Source organism: Monodon monoceros, unplaced genomic scaffold, assembly GCF_005190385.1.
Source record: "Monodon monoceros isolate NGI ecotype Baffin Bay Population unplaced genomic scaffold, NGI_Narwhal_1 Super_Scaffold_5, whole genome shotgun sequence".
Classification (NCBI taxonomy): Eukaryota; Metazoa; Chordata; class Mammalia; order Artiodactyla; family Monodontidae; genus Monodon; species Monodon monoceros.
In genome coordinates, this window is record NW_021703782.1 from 57,047,331 (window position 1) to 57,074,262 (window position 26,932).

Consider the following 26,932-nt stretch of genomic DNA (forward strand, 5'->3'; position numbering starts at 1 on the left):
ATATTCTCAGGTTTGTGAAATAAGTAGCACTGATTATGCTTAAATTGAACGTAAGACTTGGTTGTTATAAATAATAGTCACTTGGTTCTTAATTTGAAACTTTTCCCCCATTCAGTTAAAAACAACCCAAAAGATCAAACCCAGGGTGAAATCTGTCCCTTAGTGCTTAAGATTTCATACTAGTTCTCAATACCAAAAATTAAGAGTAGAAAATTGTGCAAAATGTTTCAGTAAAAACACACAATGAAATACTCTGGAAATGACTGATTCTTAAAAACACCTACAAATATAAGCCAGACAAACGTAAAAAAGTGAAACAAGATGAACTATTTTTCTGGTCATAAAATATTTATTAAGGTATATTTTAGGGAATATAGTGAATATAAAATTTAGGATCACAATATGAAGCAATTTCAATCCTCTCAAAAAGTCAGCCCAGTCCTCAATGCTCTGCAGATGTAAAACCACTGGTGAGACTCACTAAAAGCAGTTTGACTAGTACAGAAGAGGCTTTTCACATGAACATTTACAACTAGATCATCTGAATACCTCTTTTAAGTGCAAAACCACACCACATTACACTAATGCAGCAACAATGCATTCATATTGTTTTCATTAGTAGTCAGCTTGCATAAAACACCAGAAAAAAGCACAATGAAGCTCACAAAATTGGCTAAAAAAAATGAACCTGTCCTGCAAAACACACACTGTAATGGAAGAAGACATTAAAAATGTATTATGCACACTACAGAAGCTGCGTTCATTCCAACAATCTCAAGTGTCACTTCCTTTTCTGAAAATCAAATTACATGAACCAGGCACAACTAATATTTGGGAGGCAGTGTGTAGCTAAAATTTCATTTAACTAATTATTCAATGATTTAAAAAATCCCCATAAATCTTTTCTGTCCTGAGGTAGTTGCAAAATAAATCATAACTTGGATATCAACTAGAGCTGAGGCTTTGACTTTTTACTCATTAAAACTAGTTGTTAAACTGACAAGAACTACCTTTTGATATTTAAAAGACAGTTGAGAAATGGGCCTCTTACTACACACACAAGATGATGGCTACGTAGGAAAGAGGATTAGCTGCTTCAGAACGTGAGAGATATGGTCCACCATTGCTTCCACCACCCCCCCACCCCAACCATTTTAGATTCTTTATTGTCCAAAAAGCCACGGGGAGCAACACAGTAGAAGTAGACAAATCATCGTCCTTTGCTGTAGCCAGGGAAGAAAAGGTCAAGTAGGGTCTGCAGAACCTCATTGGGAATCATGATGTAATTCTGGCCAAGATCGTGCCGGCAAGCAGGGCAGGAGAACACTTGAGCCTTAAAGGAGCGCTGTAAGCAATCCTAAGGCAAAACCAGAACCAAAATGAAACAAAATAAAAAAACACCTCATTTCATCTGAGGGTAAAGCATATAGAAAGTACTCAACAACTTAGGCTTTTAAACAGAACTAGAAACTTACTGTTTGGCAACAAGAGAAACATAAAACAAGAACAACTGTCAAGGCCTGAATCTGCACTATGAAAATTAACCTACAGACGTGGCTTTAGTTCCACCTCTAACACATACTGTGAGACTTCAGGTAAATGACCACTTTTGTATACATTAATTTCCTCATCCAGTAAAAATAAATGTTAGAATTCTGCATGTTTCCACTAGCCTCACCTTCTAGGCTGGATTTTAATCCTGATCTTTCCTGATAGAGCACAAAAGAAAAACAACTCAGGAATCCCCTGCTTAAAACTATATCTATTTTATGAAGTCAATGTATAATGTGCTTTCCAAAAATATATTTAGCTCTACTTAACTGACTCAAGGTCACATACTAACACGTATGTGGAAGGTCGGTTTCCATTTTACAAAAGAAACTAAGTTCAGAAGTTAGGTCAGGGCACGTAACCACCAGTCAGTAGAACAAGATTCCAACCTTGGTTTGACTGAAATTCAAATTCCTTTTACACCACACTGATAAGACAATATTCAACTCCTCTGGGCATGCTGCCAGACAGAATCTGTTCTAGGTCCCCTCAAGTATACGAAATTATTTCAGTTTGCACTATAATATATGAAACATACGTAAGCTGTAACAGAAAATAGCAACAACACATTACTTTCTTCTCTATTTCAACCCCTCCTCAATAATTTCAAACATGATAGAATGTTGAGACTATACAGATTTGAATTACTATAGAATTAAAACATGGATTCACCACCAAGATGTAATTAAATGCTTCCTAACCAGCAAGGTTCCTTATCTATTCTGCTTCATGAAAAAAATGCTTGTTCACGTGCTGAAAAGAGGTTTGGAGGTTAGTGTGCCTTCTGGCCTAACAAGGGAAAATGAGAAAGGAGTTCTACTTACTTTACAGACATTGTGGAGGCAATCTGTTGTCACTGGCTGGTAAACTAGCTCCTGGCAGCAGACACACATAAAAGATTGTTCCAATTTTTTCAGAAAATTCTAGAATGGTACCCAAGGAGAAGAAAAAAAGGTTAGCATTTCATAATATATTAAAAGAATTCCAAATAATTGGAGAAAAAAGTGTCAATCCCATTCAGTACGTTTTCTATTAAGAAAAAAATCAAGTAGTGATTGTAACTACAAGCAAATGTGTAATAGCAAACTGCAGAAATCCCATCCATAAGATAGACACATTAGTTTTTAAATCTTAGGATTGAGTTGCAAAGGTTGCAAAGTCAGGACATATGGCTTTAAAAAGTAAACTTCATATTCCAGAGATTACTATTTTTCACTTAAAAAAATCATGAACAGCCTGTCTCAGGTCATTACATACAGATCTATTTTCAAAAAGCTCCATGGTATTCTAATATATCTATATATATTCAATCTTCTTCTCTTACAAAACTTCAATACTTATTTTTTATGCTTAAAAAGATAAAAGCACTTGGCAATAATACTCTAGTATCTAAGACCCCAAAGAATCAACGTATTTATTTACCTAGAATAATTTTCTGTGATATTTTGCCCCAATCCCCAAATCCCATATTTTCCTGGTGCTACTGTTTACTCAAATTAGGACTAAATTACAGAAGGTCGAGCTTTATAAAGCAAACATGATCAGATGGGTAGTCTATAATCTTCAAAAGCCATTACTGGGTTCCATCTTATCCAAGCTGTTTGTTTAACCTAGAAGGAAAAGTAGTTTTTTGAATAGTCACCAGGATAATCCTCCACTCAGTTATTTTTTGGTAGTAGGGGAGTATATTTTATGTTTGTTCTTTATGTTAATAAAAAAAGTAGAATCTACAGGAATTTCAAGTAAAAAAAAAAAAAAAACCCCGAAGATTCCATTTCATAGTTATGTCTTGATAGTAACTTATTTTTAAGCATGGATTATAAAGCTCAAATGAATTATCAATGAAGTGTTATTCAACACACTAGAAGAATATACCAGTTAGGGGGAGATGTGGAAAAAACTTAACTTTACTACCAGGTACCTTCTCTCTGACAAACTACTTTGTTAATGACTGATATTTCCCCAGTACCTCCACAGTGCCTGTAATATGAGCATATTTAGTATCAACATTTTGATTTCCTACAATGTGCCAGGCACTCATCTACATAGCAGTAGTAAAAAGGCCAAGTCTCTGCTCTCATGAACTTTATATTCCTCTAGGAGAGCAGATTTTTAAAAACTCAACTTCAGATAGTAGTATCTGAGGAAACAAGGCAAATTAAAGCAAGAGTAAGGAGGGTCTATTTTAGAAAGGATAGCCAGGGAAGGCCTCTCTGAGGAGTGTAGTATTTTGCAGAAACTTACAAGATATGAAGGAATGAGCCACATGAAGATACAGAGAGGAGAATTCTAGTCAGAGAGATGGTATATGTGTAAAGGCCTAGGAACAGGAACAGGTTGAGTGTGTTTAAATAGCACAGATGTCACTGTGGCCAAAGCAGTTTGGGCCTGAGAGAGCAGCAAGAGGAGAATGCAGAGGTAGGTAGGGATGGATGCCACATCATATAGGGCCTTGGGAAGGTGTTTGGATATAAGCATACATATGTAATATATGCATTTATTTAAAAGTCACTGCTGGCCAAAACCTGATTTTTCTGGCTTACTAAATGTGTTCCTGATTTATCTGAAAAGAATAGGCATGAAACCTACACAGGGCAATAGTACATAAATGTTCAGAGTAACCACTAGCAGCAATGTCACAGTCACCTGACCTAGGTATAGGTATGTAAGATCCTGCCACCAGGGGCAGGATTTTTATTGTTTTTGTTTGTTTGAGAACTGTCAGTTGGTGACTTTCACATAAAAGTTACATTGAAAGAAGAGGTTGAAAAGTATACTTGATTTGCACATACCTACCAAGTCTCGCAGGGTTTGACCACTTCAATAATTTGTTAAAACTGATAAACAGGGTATATGAAAAGCCGCAGATTGAAGCCTAATACACGTCCAACCCAGACAACAGACGCGCAAAAGAGAACTTCCATGTGCACTCAGGTGGCATTATCCTTCACCTGTATCTGCTATTGTGTCTTCTGCCCACTCACAGCTGGAACTCACCTGAGTTATTACTAACCAGCTGTATCCTCTCCAACCAGAAAATAATCAGACCATGACCAACAACTGCTTGCTGTTTCTTACTTGCTCTAAGTGAAAAAGAGTCTGACGTACCAAAGTCAGACTCTCCATGTGCCTGGTTCTCTTGGCTAAAAAGCAAGTAACACTTCTCACAGAGCTAACTCACGTTTCTCTGTCCTCTAAACATGTAAGTCTCATTCTACCCAAGGACAACCCAAAATATCACATTTATAGACGAAACAAAGAAAAAAAACCCTCCAGTATCAATCCAAAGGGCATCTGATAAACCTCATTCATTTCTAAGTCTACAAACTGTATCAGGAAGATGTTTCCATAATGATGACTATCTGTCAAACAAAAAGCAACATAAAAACTATGAGTTCCCTCTAAATGCACATAAAAGGGGCATATAGATATGCATTAACGCCATTTCAGACACACAAGAAGTTCTGGCCAACGTACTCAGAAAAATGAAGAAAACATTGGAAGGAAGAAATTACTAAAAAATGACAAAGTGGAATTTCAAGAGAGGATACTAGACCTCACCCACAACAGCAGCTTTTCTTTTTGAAGAAAGCAGAAGAGTACCGATATTACACATGACAAGGGGCTAATATCTAAGAAACAAAAGAATCAAATTTATAAGCAAAATTAGAGACAATAAGAACAGTGAGCAAAGAATGAACAATTTACATTTGAAACCCCTACCTTTTGGGATTTGATAAGAAAGCTTCATTGCAAAACACAGCTTAACACAAAACCCAGATGTCAGTTAACCTTGAAATTCTTTTCACTTAAAAATTTTATCATTACCAAAAAAAAAGGAAAAAAATCCAAAACATATGAAATACTTAAATAAATGCTGGTTTATTTTACTCCTAGGTTGAACATGTGGGCATTGAAAATTATGCTGAATTGCTTAAGACTTGTTCTATCAGGTAACTTTGAGCTATAACAAAACTTTCCTGATGAATTTTAGATTAAACTGAATGTGTTCCACAACTGAAAATTCTTCCTATGAACAGCACCTCACCATAAATGATCAAGTTCAAGCACAGAGAGGTCAAAAAACCAGCATCTAAGAGGACAAATATCAATTTAAAAGCATCAAGTGCTGCCTCATTTCTGAAAGGTGGCCGTACTGGGTGAGAAGATTGGATAAAAGGACCAAGTTTTAACTGACTTGTGAAAATGATAATTCATAGGGAAAATATTTTTCATCATTTGTTAATATTAGAAACTTATCAAAAAATATTTACATACTGGTCCTTCCACAAGAGATGCAAGAACTTCATCCCATAGCTTCTGGTTTTGATGATCTTCTCTGATTAGATGTTGTTGTTGAGGGGTTAGTTGGAAAGCCTCAACTGCTTCTGCTGAATCTGATGCTTTCGGTACTTTGGAGGCACTTGGACAATCATCTAGATTTATTTAAAAATACATCAGCACACTACAAGTGGTTCTAAGCAGAACTATGAAACGAAAGAGTAAACTGGCACCAATTATGTTTAGCATGAAGATAACCAGGGTAGAGCAGCATTTAACTTTCCCATATAGTTTAGGATACTTTGTTTAGGCTCTGACACTATTAAGATACACAAAAAGCTCACCCCACCCCACCCCCACCAAAAAAAAAAAACCCTTCATTTTTCTTTTAATTTCTTATGAGTTTTCAATTTACTCCCTTAATATTTCTCTTTATTAGAAACTATGTTATTCAGATTTATGTCCTGCAATCATTACCTACCATCTGTAGATGGCCTTTTTGGGGCTCCACTGGCCTTCTTTGACTGTCCTTTAGTCTTCTTCCCTTCCTTATCTGAAGGGTAACCTACTGGATACTGACGAGGGAAAAAAGTACAATGTAGATTTAAGCTTCACAGAGAAGAGGGGTTCTAGATCCTTGTCAGAAATTTAAAAAGGGGAATGGGGAGGAATCTATACTTTCCCTAAATTGAAAAGATTTATATAAAGGACACAGACGTTTAAAGAAACAGAATTCAAAGGACAGAAAACTATTAAAAATCCCCAATTCAGTGTAAAACCATGTAGCTTTGACTGTTAAAGATATTCTATTTTATCTTAGTTTCAGATCAGTGATGATCTTAGTTTCAGATCAAAAAGAGGAAAGAACTTTTTAGGAGTTGTGACTAGGGGGCTTAAAAAGTTTGAGAAAGAAAGGAAAGTAGAATTAGATATGAAGGTAAGTGAAGGTCAACCAAAGAGCACAATAGATGATACTCATATAGTTGGGGTTACACTAAGTTATGGAGCCAATCTTAAAAACAAAAAACCCCATGAAGGGCCAAATTTCTATCACCCCAAATTAAGAGGCAGGGGTGGGGTGGGGTGGGAGAGCTTTTAGAAGACCTAAAGCCACTAAATTACTGAATTCTTTATCAACTAAAAGGTTAGGCTTTAAGGGATAAATTCTACCTTATTACCCTTGTGTTTTATTGGCTATGCTTTCTTTTGGACATGCTTTGTGATAACACTCATATTTAAAGCTCAATATGTTATACAGGCCTCATCAATGATATTAACTCATCATAGCGACTGGCTTATATGCTTCGTTCTGCTCAACTGTTTCAAATTTAACCTATCTAGAACACTGCTCTGCTGAACAGCAGACCTGAAAAAAAAATCCTTTGAAAATGGATTTAACAATAGGTTTAAAAAATATTTAGTTAAAAAAGGAATTATTTTGACAGCTATTTTAGCAGCTGATGGGTCTCATTTAAACAATTCTATGAGTTTAAAAAGAAAACAAAAACAGAAACAGACTTGCACTAGAAGAGACACACTCACCTGCCTGGGTGGTCAGACACTTGCCCATAGTTCAGCCCCTACACATGCAGTGTGGGCAGAGCCAGGGGAAATGACAAAGCTGGTAGTCTTTACGAGAAGCACAGCGATGGGGAATGATGGAGGATGAACTCAAACCATGCTCTGAAGTCAGTGTCAGGGACAAAGTCTAGGGTGTATAGGCAGTGGAGGGGAAATGTAGCCATACCATCCATTATGTACAAAAAACCAACAAAGTCTTATATGGGTTAACAGCTGAGCATGGGCAAAGGGAAAAAAAAAAGGCAAAGCACTAAAGGTGGTGACAGGACAAGGAAGCAGCTTTGAGGGGGAAGAGAGAAAAGGGGTGAGGAAAAGTGAGAAGGGTAGAAAGCAGACCACTCTTATAAGCCACCTCCCCCCTTCCCCTACCAGAGACACACCCCCTGTGCCCTCTAGGATAAACTTCCCTTCTCAAGGCCTCTTATATCTAAATTTTAGGTATCCCTTTCCCTCATACTTCAAGTCCAGATTGAACTGGAAATACAGCTGACCCTTGAACAACACAGGGGGTTAGGGCGGGGCCAATCCTCTCAAGTTGAAAATCCCTGTGTAACTTATAGTTGGCTCTCCGCATCTGCAGATTCAACCAACCAGAGATATGTACTGAAATATTTGCTATTGAAAAAAATTCATGTATAACTGGACCCATGTAGTTCAAACCCATGGTGTTCAAGGGTCAACTGCATTTTACATTTCATTGTCAAGCCCAGCTTTCCCCAAGCACAATTCTTGGTCTTAGGGCAGTTTGACACCTAGGATGCTACTTTTTTACTTCTTTTCCTTCCGTATACTTGCATGATCTCATTCCTCACCCCTTACAGTCCACTGACCAACTGCTGTGGGTTATATCCAGTGTTAAGGCACATAGATAGTACAGAGGCGTACGTTTTTATGAAAATACAAGTAGCCTAGACAAATGTAATCTAACCTGTAAACGTAGACATAGTCTCCTTGACCGTTCTATTCCTTCTGAGGTCCAAGGAGCAGGTTCAACATCATCTCTCCTTAAAAGATAGCGCCAAACCAAGAATCCATGGCTTGATGAAATCTCTGGCCAGTATTTCACCACCTAAATTGTAATATTTCAGTACTAGTTTGAAATGTAAAGTTTAGACTTATTTATAATATCATATTAGTGTTTTAAGTAAACTTGGCAGAACTAAATGCAACTTTGAAAGATACTTGCTCTGCTGTAATAGTAAGTAAAAAATATGCACTTAAATATTGTTTTGACCTTATTTCCTAATTATGATAATTCCCGTTAAGTATAGATTGCTATAAATTTGAAGTAGCAGCAAGATTATGCTCATTAATTAACAGAATTTTGCATAATAGTAGATAAAAATGGTGGCAGTAGATGTCTTCATTTTTAAAACAAAGAATGCAACCTATTTTCAAAATTATGTGCTCCGCTTCGAAAAATCTATTAAAATTAGAATCATTCTGGAAGATATAAGAATCAACATCTACAACGGCCAAGTTATTTGAACAGTTTTATCATAAGAGAATATATACTTGTAAAAAAAACTTAACCCAAAATATAACTCTGCCTTTAGGGACTTCAGATAAGCCTTAAAAGACAAGTGTCAAAATTAAGAGATCGTTTTGTACGTGTTGTATTTCCAGAAAAAGTAGAAAGACCAACCAAGATGATCTATTGTTTCCTTTAGCCCACCCACAGTAGAGCAGTTCCCTGTGGCAACCCTGTCTTGAGAGCCCAGGAAGAATGACTAACAAGATGTCATGCCAGATAGAGCACCTTATAAATGCCATCATATCTGTTGCCTTCTTCAGGAGCATATTTGCTGATCTTCCTCCCTTTAAAACTGCGTATCACTCTGACTGGCTTACCAGCTCTCCAATTCCGAGACTCTGCTCCAATTTTATCATCCAATGGAGCATCACAGTTTAGGGCCAATGCCCTAAAAAATAAAACAAAGTCTTTATACCAAGTAATCTTTCTTCAAGTATATAATCGCATCATTAGCTCAATTAAAAGGTGAATTATGCCTTACCTGATGGTTAAGATTCTATGATTCTTTCCATATTATTCCAGATAATAGGATTATGCTTTCCCCCACCAGCAGAGAAGACAAATCAGTTTTCTGATGTCACCCCCAAGCCAGGGGATTGGTTCTCAGATAGCCTGTAGGGTTCTTCTGAAAGTAATAACATCTGTGCCACGTATAATAGAAAACAACTAGAAATACATGGAATTTTCTTTAAATAACGTTTGTTGAGGGAAGGGAGAAAGTTGGAAAACTAAAGCAAGTGATTGTTGTAATAGTTATTTTTGATAAGGGAATGAGGTAAATTGCTGGAAAAATGTAGAAAGAAATCCAGAAAAATAAATTTGTCAGCAAGGTATGAATGACCTTTCTAGGTCTACTTTCCACATTCCAGACAATAGAGATTCCTTAAAGTTTAGAATAAGAACAAGTTTAATATGAGAATATCCTTTAAAGACTTCCAGTAAAAAGGTAAGTGTAAATAAAACTGAAGCATTCAAATACCTGTGCTAAATCATGACAATAAAGATTTTTGGCTGCTCAAGATCACTACATTTTACTGATGACACATGAACAAGGAAGAACACTGAGCTGGAAGCAGCACTGGATTTAGCTGAAGCTTCCTTAGTATGTGTACTCACCTAGTAGTAATTAATCAGTAAGGTTAACAGACGTTAGAAGACCTTCCTTGGGGAAACTTAGTCCTGCTCCCCAAAAGACAAACTAGAATGTATTTAAAGTTAGTATTTTTCCTCTAAGACACCTATATCCTAAGTGAAAAGAATCCACTAAGAACATTTAAGGTTAAAAAAAAGATACCCTCCCCTCAAATCTGGTAAAATCAGATATGATACAACATGCTTTTTCAGGGTATAGTTCTTTTTATGCAAGCTCAAAAACAAACAAAAAAAACCCCAAACAAAAGACCTTAAGACTAAATGACTAATCTACTACAATCTTTCTATCATAGTTAAAGTAAATGAAATTAAGTGTTTTGTTAAAACATTTTTTTAATAGACATGGTCAGAGAGTTAAAGGTCACCAAGTTATCTTTTTTATCTCAAATGGGAGATGAATTAAAACTCTGAGGTAGAAGAAAATGCAGCCATCAATTCTAGGGCTGGTATTATTTATGGAATACCTATTGAGATACATATACTTCATCCTCTTAAAGAGCTAAGAAAGAGATATGTACTATCTTCACATTAATGAGTGGAATGCTTTGGTGCTCACAGGTACCTTCCATCATAATGACTGCACCATTAACTGGAATTAACTCACTTCTAGTTTCACCTAAGTATGCAGTCTGTTCAAGTTTGTGTAAAGAGTCCAAGAGGATGAAACTAGGCAAAACAAGGCTTTTCCATTATTCTATCCACAGCTCAATCGATTGCCTCTAACCGCCCTGATAAAGGATGGCCAGGTTACCTGCTGCCCTCTTCAGTTTCATAAAGTGGAAGAGCTGAGAAGAAACAGGAACAAACTTCTCAAAAGCAAAAAGCAGGTATCAAACTACCTCTTAGTAGAGAAACAAAAAAGGAATTAGACCATATACACGTCAGGAAAGAGTATACTATGGGTCAGAGCTTTCACCTCAGCTTTCGTGTTTATAAAACATATAGGTACCTTTGCCTAAGAGGCCTTTACAATCACAAGGTGTACTCACAGCTTCATGTATAAATTACCTGAAGGAATGTTAGTCTCCATGATAAGTCAATCCTAAATTGTTTTGAGTTTCTATTTCATTTTCACTACCTTCCTTATTAATATAAACATTTTTACTACTTGTCAATTATTTTCTGAGATTGTGACATATGATAAACAGGGTATATTTATTAGATTCTTCAAAAGCTTGACAAGAATCTATCATGTACATTACAAGTGCAGGTAGTTACAAAGGAAGTTTCATTCAAGCCAAATAATCTTATTATTAAAGGGAAAATATAATTTTCAGATTTGACAACATGAAAAAGCCCTTTTGCAAATTCAAGATACATTTTCATTGACAATACACATCGAAATATTTCTAATCCCTTTTAAGATCATTCTTCCTAAAGAGTTGCTTTCTTGTTAGAAAAAGACTGCGTAGGGGCTGGACTCCTACCTCAGCAATGTTTCACCAGCAAATCTGACCTGTCTCCTCTGCTGGTTCAATAAAATAATCCTACTGTCAGAAATAATATAGAAGGAAGACATAAAAACAGATTCTACGTAACTTGGTATGCAACAAAGTCTTGAAATCATAAAGTATATTCTTTACTTCACATGGTGATCAGAAATTAAGGACACACTACTTAAAACTGAGTGATTTAGACTCAGGAAAGCGAAAAATACTCACTTTTACTCAGTATTCCACAAAATACCCTTAATAACAGGATACAAAAAATTTCAACTTCATGATCACAAAATTATCAGTATGACAGGTTATAATGTGGTCATTGGTATCTGATGGTTTGGGTTACTTAATTATTGGTATTAGCATGCATTTACAAAATAAAACATTTTGAAGTTATTAAATTTTCTATTCCCATGGAAGCTGGAATATCATGAATATTTTTATAGAATAAAGTCAGCACAAGGTGGCTCTTTTGTACCTAAACATTCTCTTTTTTAACAGATAAAAGACATTTTATCATAAATCCTAAAAGCACCTTGTGTAGTTCTGATTAAGTTATCTGATGTTTCACTTATGCACATAAATGTGGCTCCCAAACATAACCCTATTTCACATTAGTCTTCTCTAAAAAGAAGTTTGTCACTTTAAAAGATAAATCTGTGTTTAGTAGAACATAACTTTGACCTATGTGGTAGTAGATAAGCCACCTTGTACTCAATTTCATTAAATTATATAGGTTCCTTTCCTTTAAAGGTTTCAACATGTTTCCAAATGCAAAGCACATGTATTAAGACTGGGAATTATGTCATTTTAAAAAATGATACTAAGAAATAAGTTAGGAAGCTTATAAGTAATTATATACTAATCAGGTAATAGGATTTATATTTTAGCTATATTAACTCACAATTTAAGATTCTCCTCTACAGTGTAAGTTATAAGTTATAGTCCTATAATCCAACTTTTACACAAAGCCCAAATTCTTAACAGTCTTTACAAACTAACAATATAGAGTACCTGTTCATGTTTGTTAATGTTTGATCAGCCGATGGTGCACCAATTCTTTTATTACCAGCAAGATTTTTACCACCACTCCCAGTGTATGTGAATTCATCACCTCGGTCCTGCAGGAGAACATTTTTGGCATTAAAACACCTAAACCCAGGTATAATCCACCAATTCTTGTTTCAGAGTCAGAACTTTTGGCTCGGACGTTATAAGTTGACATGTTCTCTCAAGGTATCTATCTACCAAAACAAGGCAAAATTAAAATGCAATCTTGTGTGTAATATACCTTCAAGCTGTATCACTTGATCTAAAGATTTCATTTTAAAGTTATAGCTTCCAACACCTCCAAACATAGCTATTCTTATACAAGTAATTTATAGAATGTTACAAAATAAGGTCTTATGGGTTGGGAATATTGTTTAGTTTAATTCAATGTTATTAAAATCAACTTATCAATATTAATTTGTAGGTTCTTTACAGGGCACCATTTTAATAAATACTCCAAAACTGATTTCCCAACAGCAATCTATACCATATCCAAGGCTTTTTTTTTTTTTAAACATCTTTATTGGAGTATAATTGCTTTACAGTGGTGTGTTAGTTTCTGCTTTATAACAAAGTGAATCACCATATCCAAGTTTGCTGCTAAATTTCAAACTTAAAAATCGTAACAGCATTGTAAGTTCCCCACATTTTACAGTCCATGGGTTTAGTCACATTATATTGGCATAAAACAATTATCTATCATTAAGAAGAAAGTCAGAAAAGAATTTGAATACTAAAAGTTGTATAGCATCTACTAAATGTGAAAAAAACACGCCCAAAGAAGATATTAAAAACTAGCTCCACGAGTAGCTACAAATTTATCTTGCTATTGTTTTTGCCTGATTCAGTACTTAAACCGAGAAAAGTAACTATCAGTATGTAAATTAATTCTACTAACACTATCTCAATAGTGGTTCTTCTTCAATGCAAGATTATTTTAAGTAGTTCAGACTGAACTTAAGATAATGAAGTTTTCTCTACTTAATTCTTGCTTGTAATAAAGGTCAATTATTTTGCATCTAGTTTTTCCTTTGATTAAAAGTCATAACTAAAATCTCATGGTTTTAAGTGTTTCTATATGTCCTAAAACCTTCATTCAATTCACTTTGTTGACCCACAATTGAGGTCTATATTTTAAAGAATAAGGTGTTAAGGAATTTCATCTTCAGTGTATACTCCATTTGAAGGAATTCTAATAAATAAGTACATCTAAAACAGTCCAGAATACTTCTTAAATTGATCAGATACAGTCTTCCAAATGGTATCTGGATTGACTTCACAATGCTCATATATTTATAACCTTGTCGACTTTTAAAGTTGTAACTGTGGTAGTGCTATAAAGGAAAAAGTAGTGTGAACTAGGTAGGAGAGAGCATAATAGGGACAACCTAAGTTCAACAGTGTTTGAAACATAAGAACAAAAACATTTCTGATTATTCTTCAAGCAGCAAATAATCATGTAAAAATAGTTAAATTCTATGTCATTAACTCATCTATGCTTGAATTCATCATTATACCATGAAAGCACGCGGATGAAACAGACTGGGAGAAAATACCTGCAAACTACACATCCAATGAACAGTAAAAACAAACAAAACCCACAACCCAATTAGAAAATGGGCAAAAGACCTGAAGAGCTACACCACCCAAGAGGATATACACATAGCAAATAAATAAATCATGTCCAACACTCTTAGCCATTAGGGAAATGTCAACTAAAACTACAATGAGCTATATCTACGTACCTATCAGAATGGCTAAAAGAAAGCAACAACACTGAATGCTGGTGAGGATGCAGAGAAACTGAATCACTCATACACTGCTGATAAGAACAAGAAGTGGTACAGTCACTCTGGAAAATACTTCAGCAGTTTCTTTTTTTCCATCTTTTTTTTTTTTTTGGCAGTTTCTTAAAGAACTAATCATGCAACTACCATACAACCCAGCAATTACACTTCTGGGCATTTATCCCAAAGAAATGAAAAATGAACACTCATATTTACAAAAAAACCTGTACACAATTTTTAATGCAGCATTATTTGCTGGAAATAACCAAGATGTTCTTCAATGGGTGAATGGTTGTACTGTGGTACACCTATATCCATGGAACACTACTCAGCAATAAAAGGGAATGAACTATTGACACATGCCACAATTTGAGGATTATGCTGAGTGAAAAAAAGCCAATCCCAAAGGTTATACACTATACGATTTCATTTATAAAAATTTTTTAAGTGACAAAATTATAGAAACAGAGAACAGATTGGTGGTTGTCTGGGGTTAAGGGGGGTTGGGGGAGCAGATATAGTATGGTGGCTAAAGAAGGGCAACATGAGGGATCCTTGTGGTAAGGGAAATGTTCAGTGTCCTGAATGTATCAATGTCAGTATCCTGGTTGTGATATTAAACTACAGTTTTGCAAGATGTTACCACTGGCTGAACCTGAATAAAGGGCAAAGACATCTCTGTATTATTTCTAATGCTACATGTCAATCGACAATTATTAAAAATGTAAATGAAAAAAAAGATGAAAAAAAATGTAAATGAGTCCAAAATTAAAAATGAGCTCTAAAGAAAATGTGACTATTTTCACTGCAAAAATCAGTACACACAAAGATTAAAGACTGCCAATTGATTTACTTTTTAACTGGTAAAAAACTGACTACTTCAACATAAAAACGATGCTAAAAGAGATGGGATTTATCCTGGACAAAGCTTCTGTATTTTACTGAATGATCAGAACAGGTTCTAAAGAACAAGTTTGTATCACGACTTACTACTTCATCCGCAAATCCACCAGCCAGGACAAGAGAGTAAGCTCCATCATTACTTCGACCATGAATTCCACCAACATGGGGCCTATGGACACCCGCTTCGCTCACCTATAACATCAAGACAGACGCAAAATACCTTTGAACAGTTCGTTAAGTTACATTTACAAAATGGTTTCACATATGTTATTGTATCCTAAAAGCTTCAACTAAGAACTGAATATCACACAGAATTCTAAGTTTTGCTCACAGACTACTTCTCCCCAACTATATATCCTTCAGGTACTGAACTGATAACTCTTAAAACTGCTCAGGCCTAGAACTGTGTTTCAAAATAACTATTAAATAATTATTATCCTATGTCTATTGGTAATTCCAGCTCAGTTTGGGCAAAAAATAATTTACTATAAGTGCTCTAGATCTCTTTTTTTCTCATTTCTCATCTTTCATTATGGTCCTGTTCCCTAGCCAAGTCAAAAAGGCAAGAGTCATTTCAGCCTCATTCTTCTGTATTCTTCAAACCCATCTGGTCGCAAATATTGCTGATTTGATCGCCTAAATCTCTCAAAACCATCTTTTTCTACTTTCACTGATATAAGCCTAGTTTGAGTATGAATACTTAAAACATACCCTTTTTCACTGCCTCCAGCAGTTTTGTTCCTTCAAACTCATTCTACCTATCACAAACAGAATGATCCTTTTAAGAACATATCTGCTTTTAATTTCCAACTGCTTAACATGTATTAAACAGTCTTAATAGTATATTAAGCCCAAGTTAAGTATTACATATTACCCTCTCTCAACCAGGCTCCTATCTACTTTCCCAGCCTTATCTTCAGCTTCTCCATTATGGAGCCTATACATCTGAGCCCAACTACTCAATGATAAATATACTACCCATTTTCAGTTTATTCATGCAATTCTTCTATTTCAATGGCCTACTACTTTTCCCCATGTATCTTCAATGCTGGCTCACTTAAACTTAAGTGTCACTTCTTTGTGTACTTCAAACTCCCTAAGAGAAGTATTCTAATTCATTTGTTTATCACACAACTGTTCTTAGCAGAGTAAATCCAAGCCTGTATAGTGGGCTAGGTAAAGAGGCACATTAGAAGTTGATGAGAAGCTGATAAGAGCAACAGAACCTGGATTTAGGCCTTGGAAACACTTAGGTACTTTAGAGCATAGGACCATTTGATTCCCAACCTCACCAACCCCGATAATAAATCATGCTGAATCTTCCCTACTTCCTAAACTGCAAATCTGTCCTCCTAAATGCTTAGGCCAATGACCTCAGTCATCTTACACCATTATTAATGAGGCTTTTACAATCTGGGAATGAATGACAGGCATATAAAAAAAAGAAGCAAACAAAGAACAAGGCAATTAAAAATACACTAAGTGTATTTTATTATAATTTTTATTTCATATATAAATATTATAAATAATACATAGTATAAAAAATAAATCTTATTTATTATTGTACAGGCATACCTCAGAGATATTTCAGGTTTGGTTCCAAGACCACTACAATAAAGTAAATATTGCAATAAAGCGAGTCGCACAAATTTTCTGGCTTCCCAGTACATATAAAAGTCATATTTACACTATACTGTAGCCTTAAGTGTATGACAGCATTATGTCTAAAAAACGTACACACCTTAATTAAAAAATAATGCTGTTGGAAAAATGGCGCCTATCGACTTGCTTGACACAGGGTTGCCAAAAAGCTTCAATTTGTAAAAAACACAGTATTTGTGAAGTACAATGAAGCAAAGCACAATGCAATGAGGTACGCCTGAACTCAGTTTTTTTTTTTTTTTTTACTGTATTTATAGATCCAAAGTCGTAATATAAGCCTTGAAAATTGATTTATTCAGAATTATGATATAACCATTGCAAGGATGAGAGGACAGAGTGTGTTAAACTAAATTCTTGTCTTCCATTGAAAGAGATTAATAAAACCAAAATATAAAGACAAAAGCCACACAAACATGTTATTTATAAATAAGGAGGTAAATTCAGAAAAAGTAACTTTAAAGTGATTGCCTCTTAGAAACAGAAAATGGTGAAAAAAGAGGGTAGGTTTTTAAAATATAAATCATACCCTAGTATTTAACTTTCCATGCTATGTATATGTATTACATTATTTTAATCTTAAAATTTTTATCAATGGTCTAAGCACCAGGGCTATTCGACTCTTAAAGTTCAGAATCCTATCTTTACCTAAGATATTCTTTTTTCCACATTAAATTTTCCATAACGAAAAAATTACCTTTCTAAAGAAGAAATTAGAAAAATACAAGAGTTTTCTTCAAGAGGAAAAGAGAAGTAATTTAATCCTTGGATTATCTGACATTTCCTCTAACCAATATCTTAACATTCATTCAAGAGGATAATCCCCAAAGAAAACACCCTAAGTGAGCTTCCTTGCAGATCAATGACATTAAATGAGAACTTACTGCATGACTTAAAGATCTATTTCAAATATTAAATTCTTGGCAAGAAAAGTTCTTCAGAACAACTTAATAACTTTAACTACCATAACAGAATAGTAAAACGAAGTGATTCAAAGGCTTAGAGGAAGCCTAATTCCATGATGTGTGCTCCTCTGTCAGCTAAGCTATGACCAAGAGTCTACCCATCCTACAGGAAATCTTTCATTCTAACTGAATGCCATGTGATACTACCTAGGTTAGTCCATTTAGAATCAATCGACACTAACACTGCTACAATTTGAACTATACCCAATTTTACCCTTTCAACTAAGCCAATTTAAAACATACCTGAACTCTAAATCTCCAAGTCGATCCAACAGGAATTCCAGGAATAGGTCCATAATGATTAGAAGGAACAATAGTACATTCTCTAGTGCGACCAACACAGGCCATTCCCTACAAGGTACCGAACAAACTGAGAAATCAGTTATGTTAAATCTTAAAGAAAGCCCTTAATTCCCATAAAATGTGGATAAAATAAAAACAATTTATATGATTAATATTTAACAATTTATATGATTAATCAATATAGTTATTTGTTAATATTTCAGATTCTTAACATCATTTATACCATTACTACTATTGGAACTGAAACACTGTAACTTGCGTCACAGTTATAAACATTATAACTAGGAAGAAAAAGAAACTTCCTTCTTTACCCTGCCCCAGTCTCTTCGGCTTTCAGTACTAGCTGATGGCATCTTTGCTTTCTTTTTACTCATCTTGAGTCTTTCACCAGCCTTTACAACTTCACTAGAATCAGTTTTACAGGAAGGACAATACCTTAAAAAAAAAGAAGAAAAGGAATTTTGATAATATTATATTAAAGCCAATAACAGAATGGCCTTTCTAGGTTAGAACAAGTTTTAAGATGTAATACTTGGTGTATATTACAGTTTCAGTTAGCATTTCAGTATTAAGCTTTTCAAAATATTTACGTGATTAAGCTCAACGAAAAAAACTTGTCATTCTTTTAGAGAACTTAAAATATTTTATTATCAAATTCTCAAATGCAGTGCAAAAGCCAAACAAGGCTGTCCAATTTAAATGGCACCATAAACTGTGATCTTATCACTAATCCTCAGAGTAGAAATTATTCATTTGGAGTTTTTATCATTAAAGCAAAAGTGGTAAGAATAGATGATTCTAGACTGAACAATGATCCATGCAACTGGTACATCTCCCCATCTAAATTGGTTATTAGAATTCTCAGATTCAAAAATGTATATAGTCTAATTGCAGGCATAATGAAATGTGATTGATATGTGCGTGCTGAACGGGTGTCCTGTCACCTTGCTAAAATCACATATTACCTCCAGAAAGCTTTCTGTAGATATTTTATGATTTTTCTAATTAGAGAATATTGCTGCAAATAAAATGTCCCCTCCCAAAAAAGTATAGTTTATTATAACAAGTACACTGGATTCAAGGATGCTTGCTTATATTAGCTTTATCTCTAGTTCAATTTCAATTCTCTATACTTGTTTGTCCTTTAGTCTATCTGTAGTTGGTCATTCTACTGTAACTTGTACACCATTATAATCCGTCTTATATCATTTCTAAAAAGCAAAGCATAAGTATGTCTATAGAATGAGATGGGACTATTCTTGAGTCACCAAGAAATGGAAACTTTGAGTATATCCAAAGATCAACTGGCCACTCCCCCAATTAGTCTTAGATTTCTTTTTCTATACCTCCCATTTTATAATGATCTATGCCATGTGGCCTACAGAGTAAAGAAAATGACACCTGTACCCACTAGTTAATTTTGACTGCCTAATTATGAGACATGTAAACAATTCGGTCCCTGAGAAAATTAGTAGGGCAGTGAGATACAGAAACAAATTCAAGGTAAAATTATGTATGATACGGCAATAAATACTATCAAGTAAAATCCCTACTAATTTGGAAATCAGGAAGGCTTCCAAAAATTAATTTGTTGTAAGAAAGATTGTATTCTACCTGATGTGCTAACCCTATAACTATAATTTTATCAAAGATCTTACGGTGAAAGCAGATATTATCTCTGATGAGAAAATGAGTTCAGAGGTTAAATATCCAGACAACATGATTTGGAGAAGCGGAAAAGAAGATTTAAGGTTAAGGAATTCCAGGTAAAGTGAAGGACCTCGACATGAATGTAGAAATACTCCACAGAGTAATCTAAGACAGTCTTCTAGTTATAGTCATCCCTGGGATCCATCTTTTCATCAGGTTTGTTAAGAACCCAGGCACTGTTTTGGCACTGGGTAGGGATAAATGTTTGTGATCAAAATATTTGTAAACAGTTAAGGAAAACTAGTACATACAATGAAACAATTTCAGAAAGTGGTAAATGCTATAAAGGAAATACATCAGGGTTATGTGGGTGGTAATAGTGATTAGAAATGTTATGTGTCTTTAGATACAATAGTTAAAGCTTCTGAGGTGGCATTCCAGCTGAGATTCCTATCAAGAAGCCAGGTAAGACATTCCAGGCAAAGAGGCGTTAAATGTAAAGGTCCTGAGGCATAGTAAGGAATGGTACGTTCTGAAGAACATAAAAGTAGTCGGGGGCAGGTCATAGATGGCAAGGGATGAGATTTTATCCTAAATGCAACAGGAAGACATTAGGGGGTTTTAAACAGGTGAGTAACCTGATTCAGGACTTAGATCATTCTGCTGCTGTGGCAAGAAGGATAGCTGGTAGACAATGTGAAAGCAAGACTAGTTAGTCATTTACTATACAGTTCAGGGTAGAGATAGTGGTTTGAACTGGGTGGTGAGAGTAGAGAAACATTATGGAGAACTGTAAGATTTGCTCATGTGTTATTGGATGTGAGTGGGGAGAAGAGAGAATCAAAATTGTGTTTAGCTTTTTGGCCCTCAACAAGTGGATGAGATGATCGCATTACCTACTGGAAATTAGGTGAGGAGTGGGATTTTAGGGGACACGTTTGTGGAAATCAAGATCTCTATTTGGACTCACTAGTTTTGTGATACTAGTGAAGCAAGCAGTTGAATATAAGGAATATAAAGCTCAGGGAAGACTAGATCTGAAAATATAAATTCCAAGCTTTTTGCTTGGTATTTAAAGTCTCATGATTACATGAGGTCATCTAGGGAGCAAGGATGAAGAGAGAAAACATGGGTAGTGCTTTGGGAAACTCTGAAATGTGGTAGATGAGAGAAAACCAACAAGAGACCAAGGAAAGGCCGGTGAAGCTGGAAGAAAATGAGATTAGATGATATCATACCAACTACAAAAACAGAGTTAGCAGGTAAGCAGGACAGTAAGGAGAGGACTCAGAAGTGACCCTTGGGTTTGGCAACATAAAATGTGTAAGCCTAATATAAGCAGATATAGTTGAGTAGTGAGAGGGAAGGTCAGACTGGAGTGCTGGGGTATGGACAGGAGGAGAGCAAATGGAAATAATCAGTGGAGACAGCTCTGAGAAGCAAGGAAGTGGGCAGCTTTCTCCCACAATACAAAGGTGGGAGAAATGGGACCTAGGAAAGAGTGTGTATGTGCATGTGTTGTGAAAACAAAGAGATTCTAGGATACTAATGAGAATAACCCAGTAATGGCAATTCAGGAGAGGAATTAACTGCAAGAGTGAAGTTCCTCAAAATGCAAAAGGATACGAAACTGAGAGCAGGAAGAAAGGTTCGCGTTTAGTGAAGCAACACATCGTCCACAGAAACAAAGAGGAAGAAGCACATGAGACTTCAGAGGAAATATAATTACTGGTGATGGTAAAATACAGGGTGTGACCATGCAAAGTAGCGGCAGAGGGTTAAAGGAAGTTGTATCCTTTTTCTTCTTCCCCCACCCCTACACAGCCTCTGCTGTAACACAACAACCTTCCCAACAGGTGGGGAGAGACCAAAGGAATGGAGAACAATCTATTCTTCACAATGATATCAGCTATGTAATGGTCATGTTAGTTATTTCTGAGTACAGCCTGTCATCTCTTTAACTTAATCCTCCATGCTAACAACATGAACCGTAGTCTAAAAAGAAAAAACTTCCTAATATGACATCTTAAGAAGCGTATTATAACTTTAACTGGGAACATTTTCCCCCAGTCTCTTTTCTAATCCTTTCTCTTTGTAGCTAACACTACTCAGTAGAAGTATAGATTTTGGCAAGTATATTTGACCTTGGTGCCTGGTTCTACTATTAACCTCATATGATTAAGTATGATAATCCATACAAAGCACTTTATTAGTGTCTTGCATGTACGAAGCACATAACTGTTAAGTACCATTATAAAACATTCAATAGGCACATCTAAAATAACTGAGGGGTAGAGGGAACCATCTACAAAGGCTTCCCAGCTGAAGTCATACTTAAGTGAAAACCTAAAGGATGAGTATCATCCTGAAGTTACGCAAAGAGGAAAATGTTTCCAAGAAGAAAATGCATCAAGTGTAAACCCAGAGAAGATAGGGAACATGACTTATTTAAGAAGCTAAAAGATGTTTAATCTGGCTAGGGTATAGAGTATTTGGGGAAATAAAAGAGGAAAGTGGTAAGGGATACAGTGGGAGAAATCAACTAAAAAACACTGTGCAGGGCCCTGTACAGTAACATAAAGCCTCTGAAGCAAAGGAGTAACTATCAAATTTGCATTTTTGAAAGAACACAGGACTCATATTGGAGAAGGGACTGGAGGGATTAAAAAACGGAGCGAGAGACTGGGTCAGAAGCTGTTGTTATAACTGAATAAAGGTATCAATGCCAAATAACCATTAGTTATACAATTTTAAGCCCTTTAATATACACTATGTAGGCCGCTCTCGCCTTCTGAGATGGACCGCATTCTGCCTACAGAATGTTTATCTCTCTCAATAAATCTACCTCTTACCTATCAAAAATATATATACACGATGTATCTTTAGAAATCTACTTTTGGTGTTTCAAAGACACATTTCACATTCAATTCTTAACACAGTAGCAACAAAAATCCCCTGATAATCATACCAGTATTCCTCTTCAGGGACCTTATCCAAAGGAGGATTCAGGCAGTAAATATGATAGGCCATGTTACATTCATCACATAGAACTTGCATGTTGGGTTCCTGTTTTCCACCACATATACGACAGGAGCAAGAACGGCATTTCTTATTTGGGTCTCCACCACAAAAGTCACATTCAGGGTCATTTTTCCCTATTAAGAACAAAATTATAGCAAGCCTAGTCTTAAAATCATTTTTATCTCTATGAACCTTATAAAGAAAAACCCATGAGAATAACATGCAGCTTTTTTAACAAAGAGAAAAGAACCATAAGAAATAATCCAGTATAGTACTTTAAAGTTCCCCAAATGTGCATCGAGATGCCTAGGGGCAATGCAGTGAACTCATGGGGCACCGTAAGATATATTAAAATTTCAAGCAAAATACAATACTTGAACAAAGTTGTTTGGATTTAACTACGTAATAAACGAAACTATTATGTAACACCTATTCTGCAGATCCAAACCTTTCCTTGTGGACTGAACTAGGAGGGGTACGGCTATTAGAAGTTAGCAAACCCATTTTGGTTTTGCTATGCCCCCAATATACTCTTTATTAGTAACAGTATCTAACAGTTTATTTATTTTTTTTATCTTACTTGTCAGTTGGTTCAGAACTCTGGCAACTAACAGGTTCCGCTTATTGCTCCCCCACCTCCCCCAACCCACCAGCCTCCCCCATCTAAACCCAAACACCTTCTGCCAAAATATTCACTTGAAATTATAAAATATACATATATACACAGAAATCTTATAGTAATGCTCACTAATACCAAAAGTAAAATTTAAATGTCAAAAGAGTTAACAGCTGGACAGATTTTGTGTAAAATGAGGTAAGTTTATAAGAACTATAATACAGAGGTAGCCAAATATGTTAAATTCAAAAAGGAAATTGCAGAATAAATTTTTTACACAAAATTAACTGTATAGATACACAAAGATGAATTAGATAGATACAGAAAGAAGTCTAGAATGACATATATTGTTAGAGTGATTACCTCTTGGGAGTTCTATAATTTATATAGTTCTCTGAATTTCTTACAAACGCACACAAAAAATTCGCGAGGAATTTACCATATCAGAGCTGATTGTTCAATAAGAGAAACAGGGAAGAAGTACTTGACAAATAAGAGACAGGGAAAGAAAATTGCCACTGATTTCAGTGCTAACTTTCTGACTGATCACACTGCCTATTCTTGCTAATGAATGGAAGGTTACAATTTTGTTTCACTTCCACTAAGGTAGCTGTGACAACATATAAGTAATGGAAATTTCACAGACCTAAAATACCAAAGGTATGTTTAGATTTTTGGTTTGGAGAATGATCTGGTCAATGGCAATCTGGCTGTGAAATGGTTTCTTTACACAGAAGTTCAAAGCTGTAGCTATAACATGATTAGCATTAGACAGAGGAAAGAACATATATATGCAGATACACTGAGAGAGAAAACACAAGAAAAACCTGGTCAATCTTCTTTTTCTATTGTGTTTTACTGAGAGCAAGTAAGTCACATTAAATAAGTTTACTCATCAAGTTTACCTTTATTCCTAGAATATAACCATACAGTCATAAGCCATAGAAGCAGTCATAAACCACAGAAACAGTCATACACAGTATGCCTTAAGGTTCTTAATTCACGTAGATGTATTAGCATCACAGCCTCAAAAAATGAGTATGGCTTAGACCAGTAACATGGAAATCTTATTTATTGATCTGTTAAAGGTCTTGTCTTGTTCTAATCTTGCACAACTGTGGTAAGAAGAGGTTAGGCAGAACTATTTAATCTTGAATATTTCTTTTCCCAGAATATACTAGACATTGACACACAGCATAAAGTCAATGAATTGTTGTTTTCCAGAAAAAAAATCAGAATTGACAGAGTATGAGACACTGTAACCTATTTGTAAAGATAGTTGACTGAACCATGAATGAAAAGACTTAGAATCTAGTCTGCCTCTGTTACCAACTAGCTACATGATATTAAGTAAAATATATGCAAGGAAGAGATAAGGCTACACTCCAACATCCTAACGATGACATAAACCTCATTCACTACCTCCCAGAAATTCAGGGCTCAACCAGCATTATTCTTCTTAGGCTCTACTAGTATAAAAATAAGTCTCACTATTCAAAATTAATCTTAAATGGCCACAACATTACCAAAGTGGGTTTTTAATCTGGACAGACTCTATAATAAAGGAAACAGCAAGAAAATGGCAATAAAATGCCAAGATGAGAAAATATTTTTTGAAGACAAATCTTATCATTTGAGGAAAATCCATTAAACCAAAATAGATCTTACATCAAAATGGTTGTCTTGAAAATAAATTTGTATGGTCTACAATTTTATGCTTTCTCAAAAGTTATTCCCTGGCCAGTTAAAATGGCAATCATGAACAATAAATGCAGTCTCAGCCCGTAAGAAAAATCCATACTTAAAAACTTTCCATCTGCCAATGAAAGAGGATGGGCTCCAGGTTTCTCGATCTTGAAGATTTCATTTATGAATCTTATCTGACAGTCATTTAATTTTCCTTCAGAACCCCTGTTTAAAAAAGGAAGAAAGGTTAACCTCTGCCAGCAAAATCTAAATCACACACAAATAGTAATTAAAAGTCAGTTTGGAAACTCGCTGAACACTTCCTATTTACAAATGGGGATTACAGCTATTCTAATCACTGAGTTATTGCTTCCAGCAGTAGGAAAAGTCCAATGATTAATATTTGAAGTTAAGTGTCACTTTTAATATCAGGAAAAAAAATTCAAGACTCAGATCATCTGGTGAGAAGATAGCTATCTTGTAAATTTAATTTAACTTAAAGACTAGGTAAAATGATACTCCCAATTAAAATGAAAGATTTAAACGTATTTCCAATAAATATGGCAAGTTTCTGGGTAAATAGATGACCTCTTATTACAAAGAAAAGTCTTTCAAATACTAAGCCATATTTTTCATAGCCACATTTATAGCTGTTTGCATATACTTCTTCAAAGTTTCTTGCTGTGACTGTGGATTTGTATAATTCTTTTAATTTATCAACTTTTGCTTTGTATTTTTGAAGATATATTATTGGGTACATACAGATTAAGGATCCTTAAATCTTATGAAATGTCTTTGTATCTCTAGTAATGCATTTTGTATCAAAAGTGTACCTTTGGTTTTTTTTTTTTTTTTTTTTGCCGTACGCGGGCCTCTCACTGTTGTGTCCTCTCCCGTTGCAGAGAACAGGCTCTGGACGCGCAGGCTCAGCGGCCATGGCTCATGGGCCCAGCCGCTCCGCGGCATGTGGGATCTTCCCGGACCGGGGCACGAACCCGCGTCCCCTGCATCGGCAGATGGACACTCAACCCCTGAGCCACCAGGGAAGCCCATACCTTTGGTTTTTTTGATTACCATTTGCTTGGTGACTTTTTCAATCATTTCACCTTTTAAAACTTTTAATGTCACATGCAGAAAATTTATAGATAAATGTATGGTTTAGCCAATTATAAGGTACACATCCTTGTAATCAACCATGACAAGAGATAGGACTGTCAACTACCTCAGCAGTTCATGTCCTCCCTCCCAGTCACAACCTCTTCACTCCCTCCCACGAGTTATATTTACCTTAATTTTCTTCAATCTTCTCACTTGTCTGCCTAAGTATATGATATAGTTTTGTGTTTCAAAAACTAAATTCCCAATATTTTTCCTTATAATTTGTTGAAGAAGCCCCACCATTTGTCCTATAGAGTTTCCCATGGTCCCGATTTTGATACCTGCATTCCCAAAGTGTACTTTAGTTTTTTCTGTCATTTATATTTCCAGTAAATCAGTAGTTGGATCTGGAGTAAAGGCTGAAAACCCTTGGTTTGATGCCTGTTTTTAACAATAAAGTTTTACTGGAACACAACTATGCCTATTCGTTTATGTATTCTCCATGGCTGGTTTCACGCTACAACAGCAGAGTTGAATTGTGACAGAGACCATCTGGCGGCCAAAGGTTAAACTATTTACGATCTGTCCCTTTATAGAACAAAACTGCTGACCCTTGCTCTAAATGTTTACTCAAATCCAGGTTCATTTTTTGGGTA

General features: G+C 35.4%; 1 protein-coding gene across 2 annotated transcripts in view; it reads right to left on the bottom strand.

The window, feature by feature from the left end:
• Nucleotides 1–329: 329 nt before the first annotated feature.
• UHRF2 (ubiquitin like with PHD and ring finger domains 2) overlaps nt 330–26,932 on the bottom strand; it is a 75,073-nt gene continuing 48,470 nt past the window's right edge. The window contains exons 5-16 of one of the 2 annotated variants that reach the window (XM_029201954.1): nt 25,294–25,403; nt 22,824–23,010; nt 18,517–18,640; nt 18,146–18,253; nt 15,366–15,470; nt 12,553–12,659; nt 9,173–9,335; nt 8,342–8,482; nt 6,314–6,407; nt 5,830–5,987; nt 2,376–2,474; nt 330–1,357 (exon numbers count right to left, since the gene is read on the bottom strand). In XM_029201954.1, the coding sequence (XP_029057787.1) occupies nt 1,211–1,357; nt 2,376–2,474; nt 5,830–5,987; nt 6,314–6,407; nt 8,342–8,482; nt 9,173–9,335; nt 12,553–12,659; nt 15,366–15,470; nt 18,146–18,253; nt 18,517–18,640; nt 22,824–23,010; nt 25,294–25,403 (1,543 nt within the window). In that variant the 3' untranslated portion in view covers nt 330–1,210. Of the gene's footprint in view, nt 1,358–2,375; nt 2,475–2,519; nt 3,162–5,829; nt 5,988–6,313; nt 6,408–8,341; nt 8,483–9,172; nt 9,336–12,552; nt 12,660–15,365; nt 15,471–18,145; nt 18,254–18,516; nt 18,641–22,823; nt 23,011–25,293; nt 25,404–26,932 lie in introns of those variants that run through there. The other variant, XM_029201955.1, reaches the window with a different exon arrangement.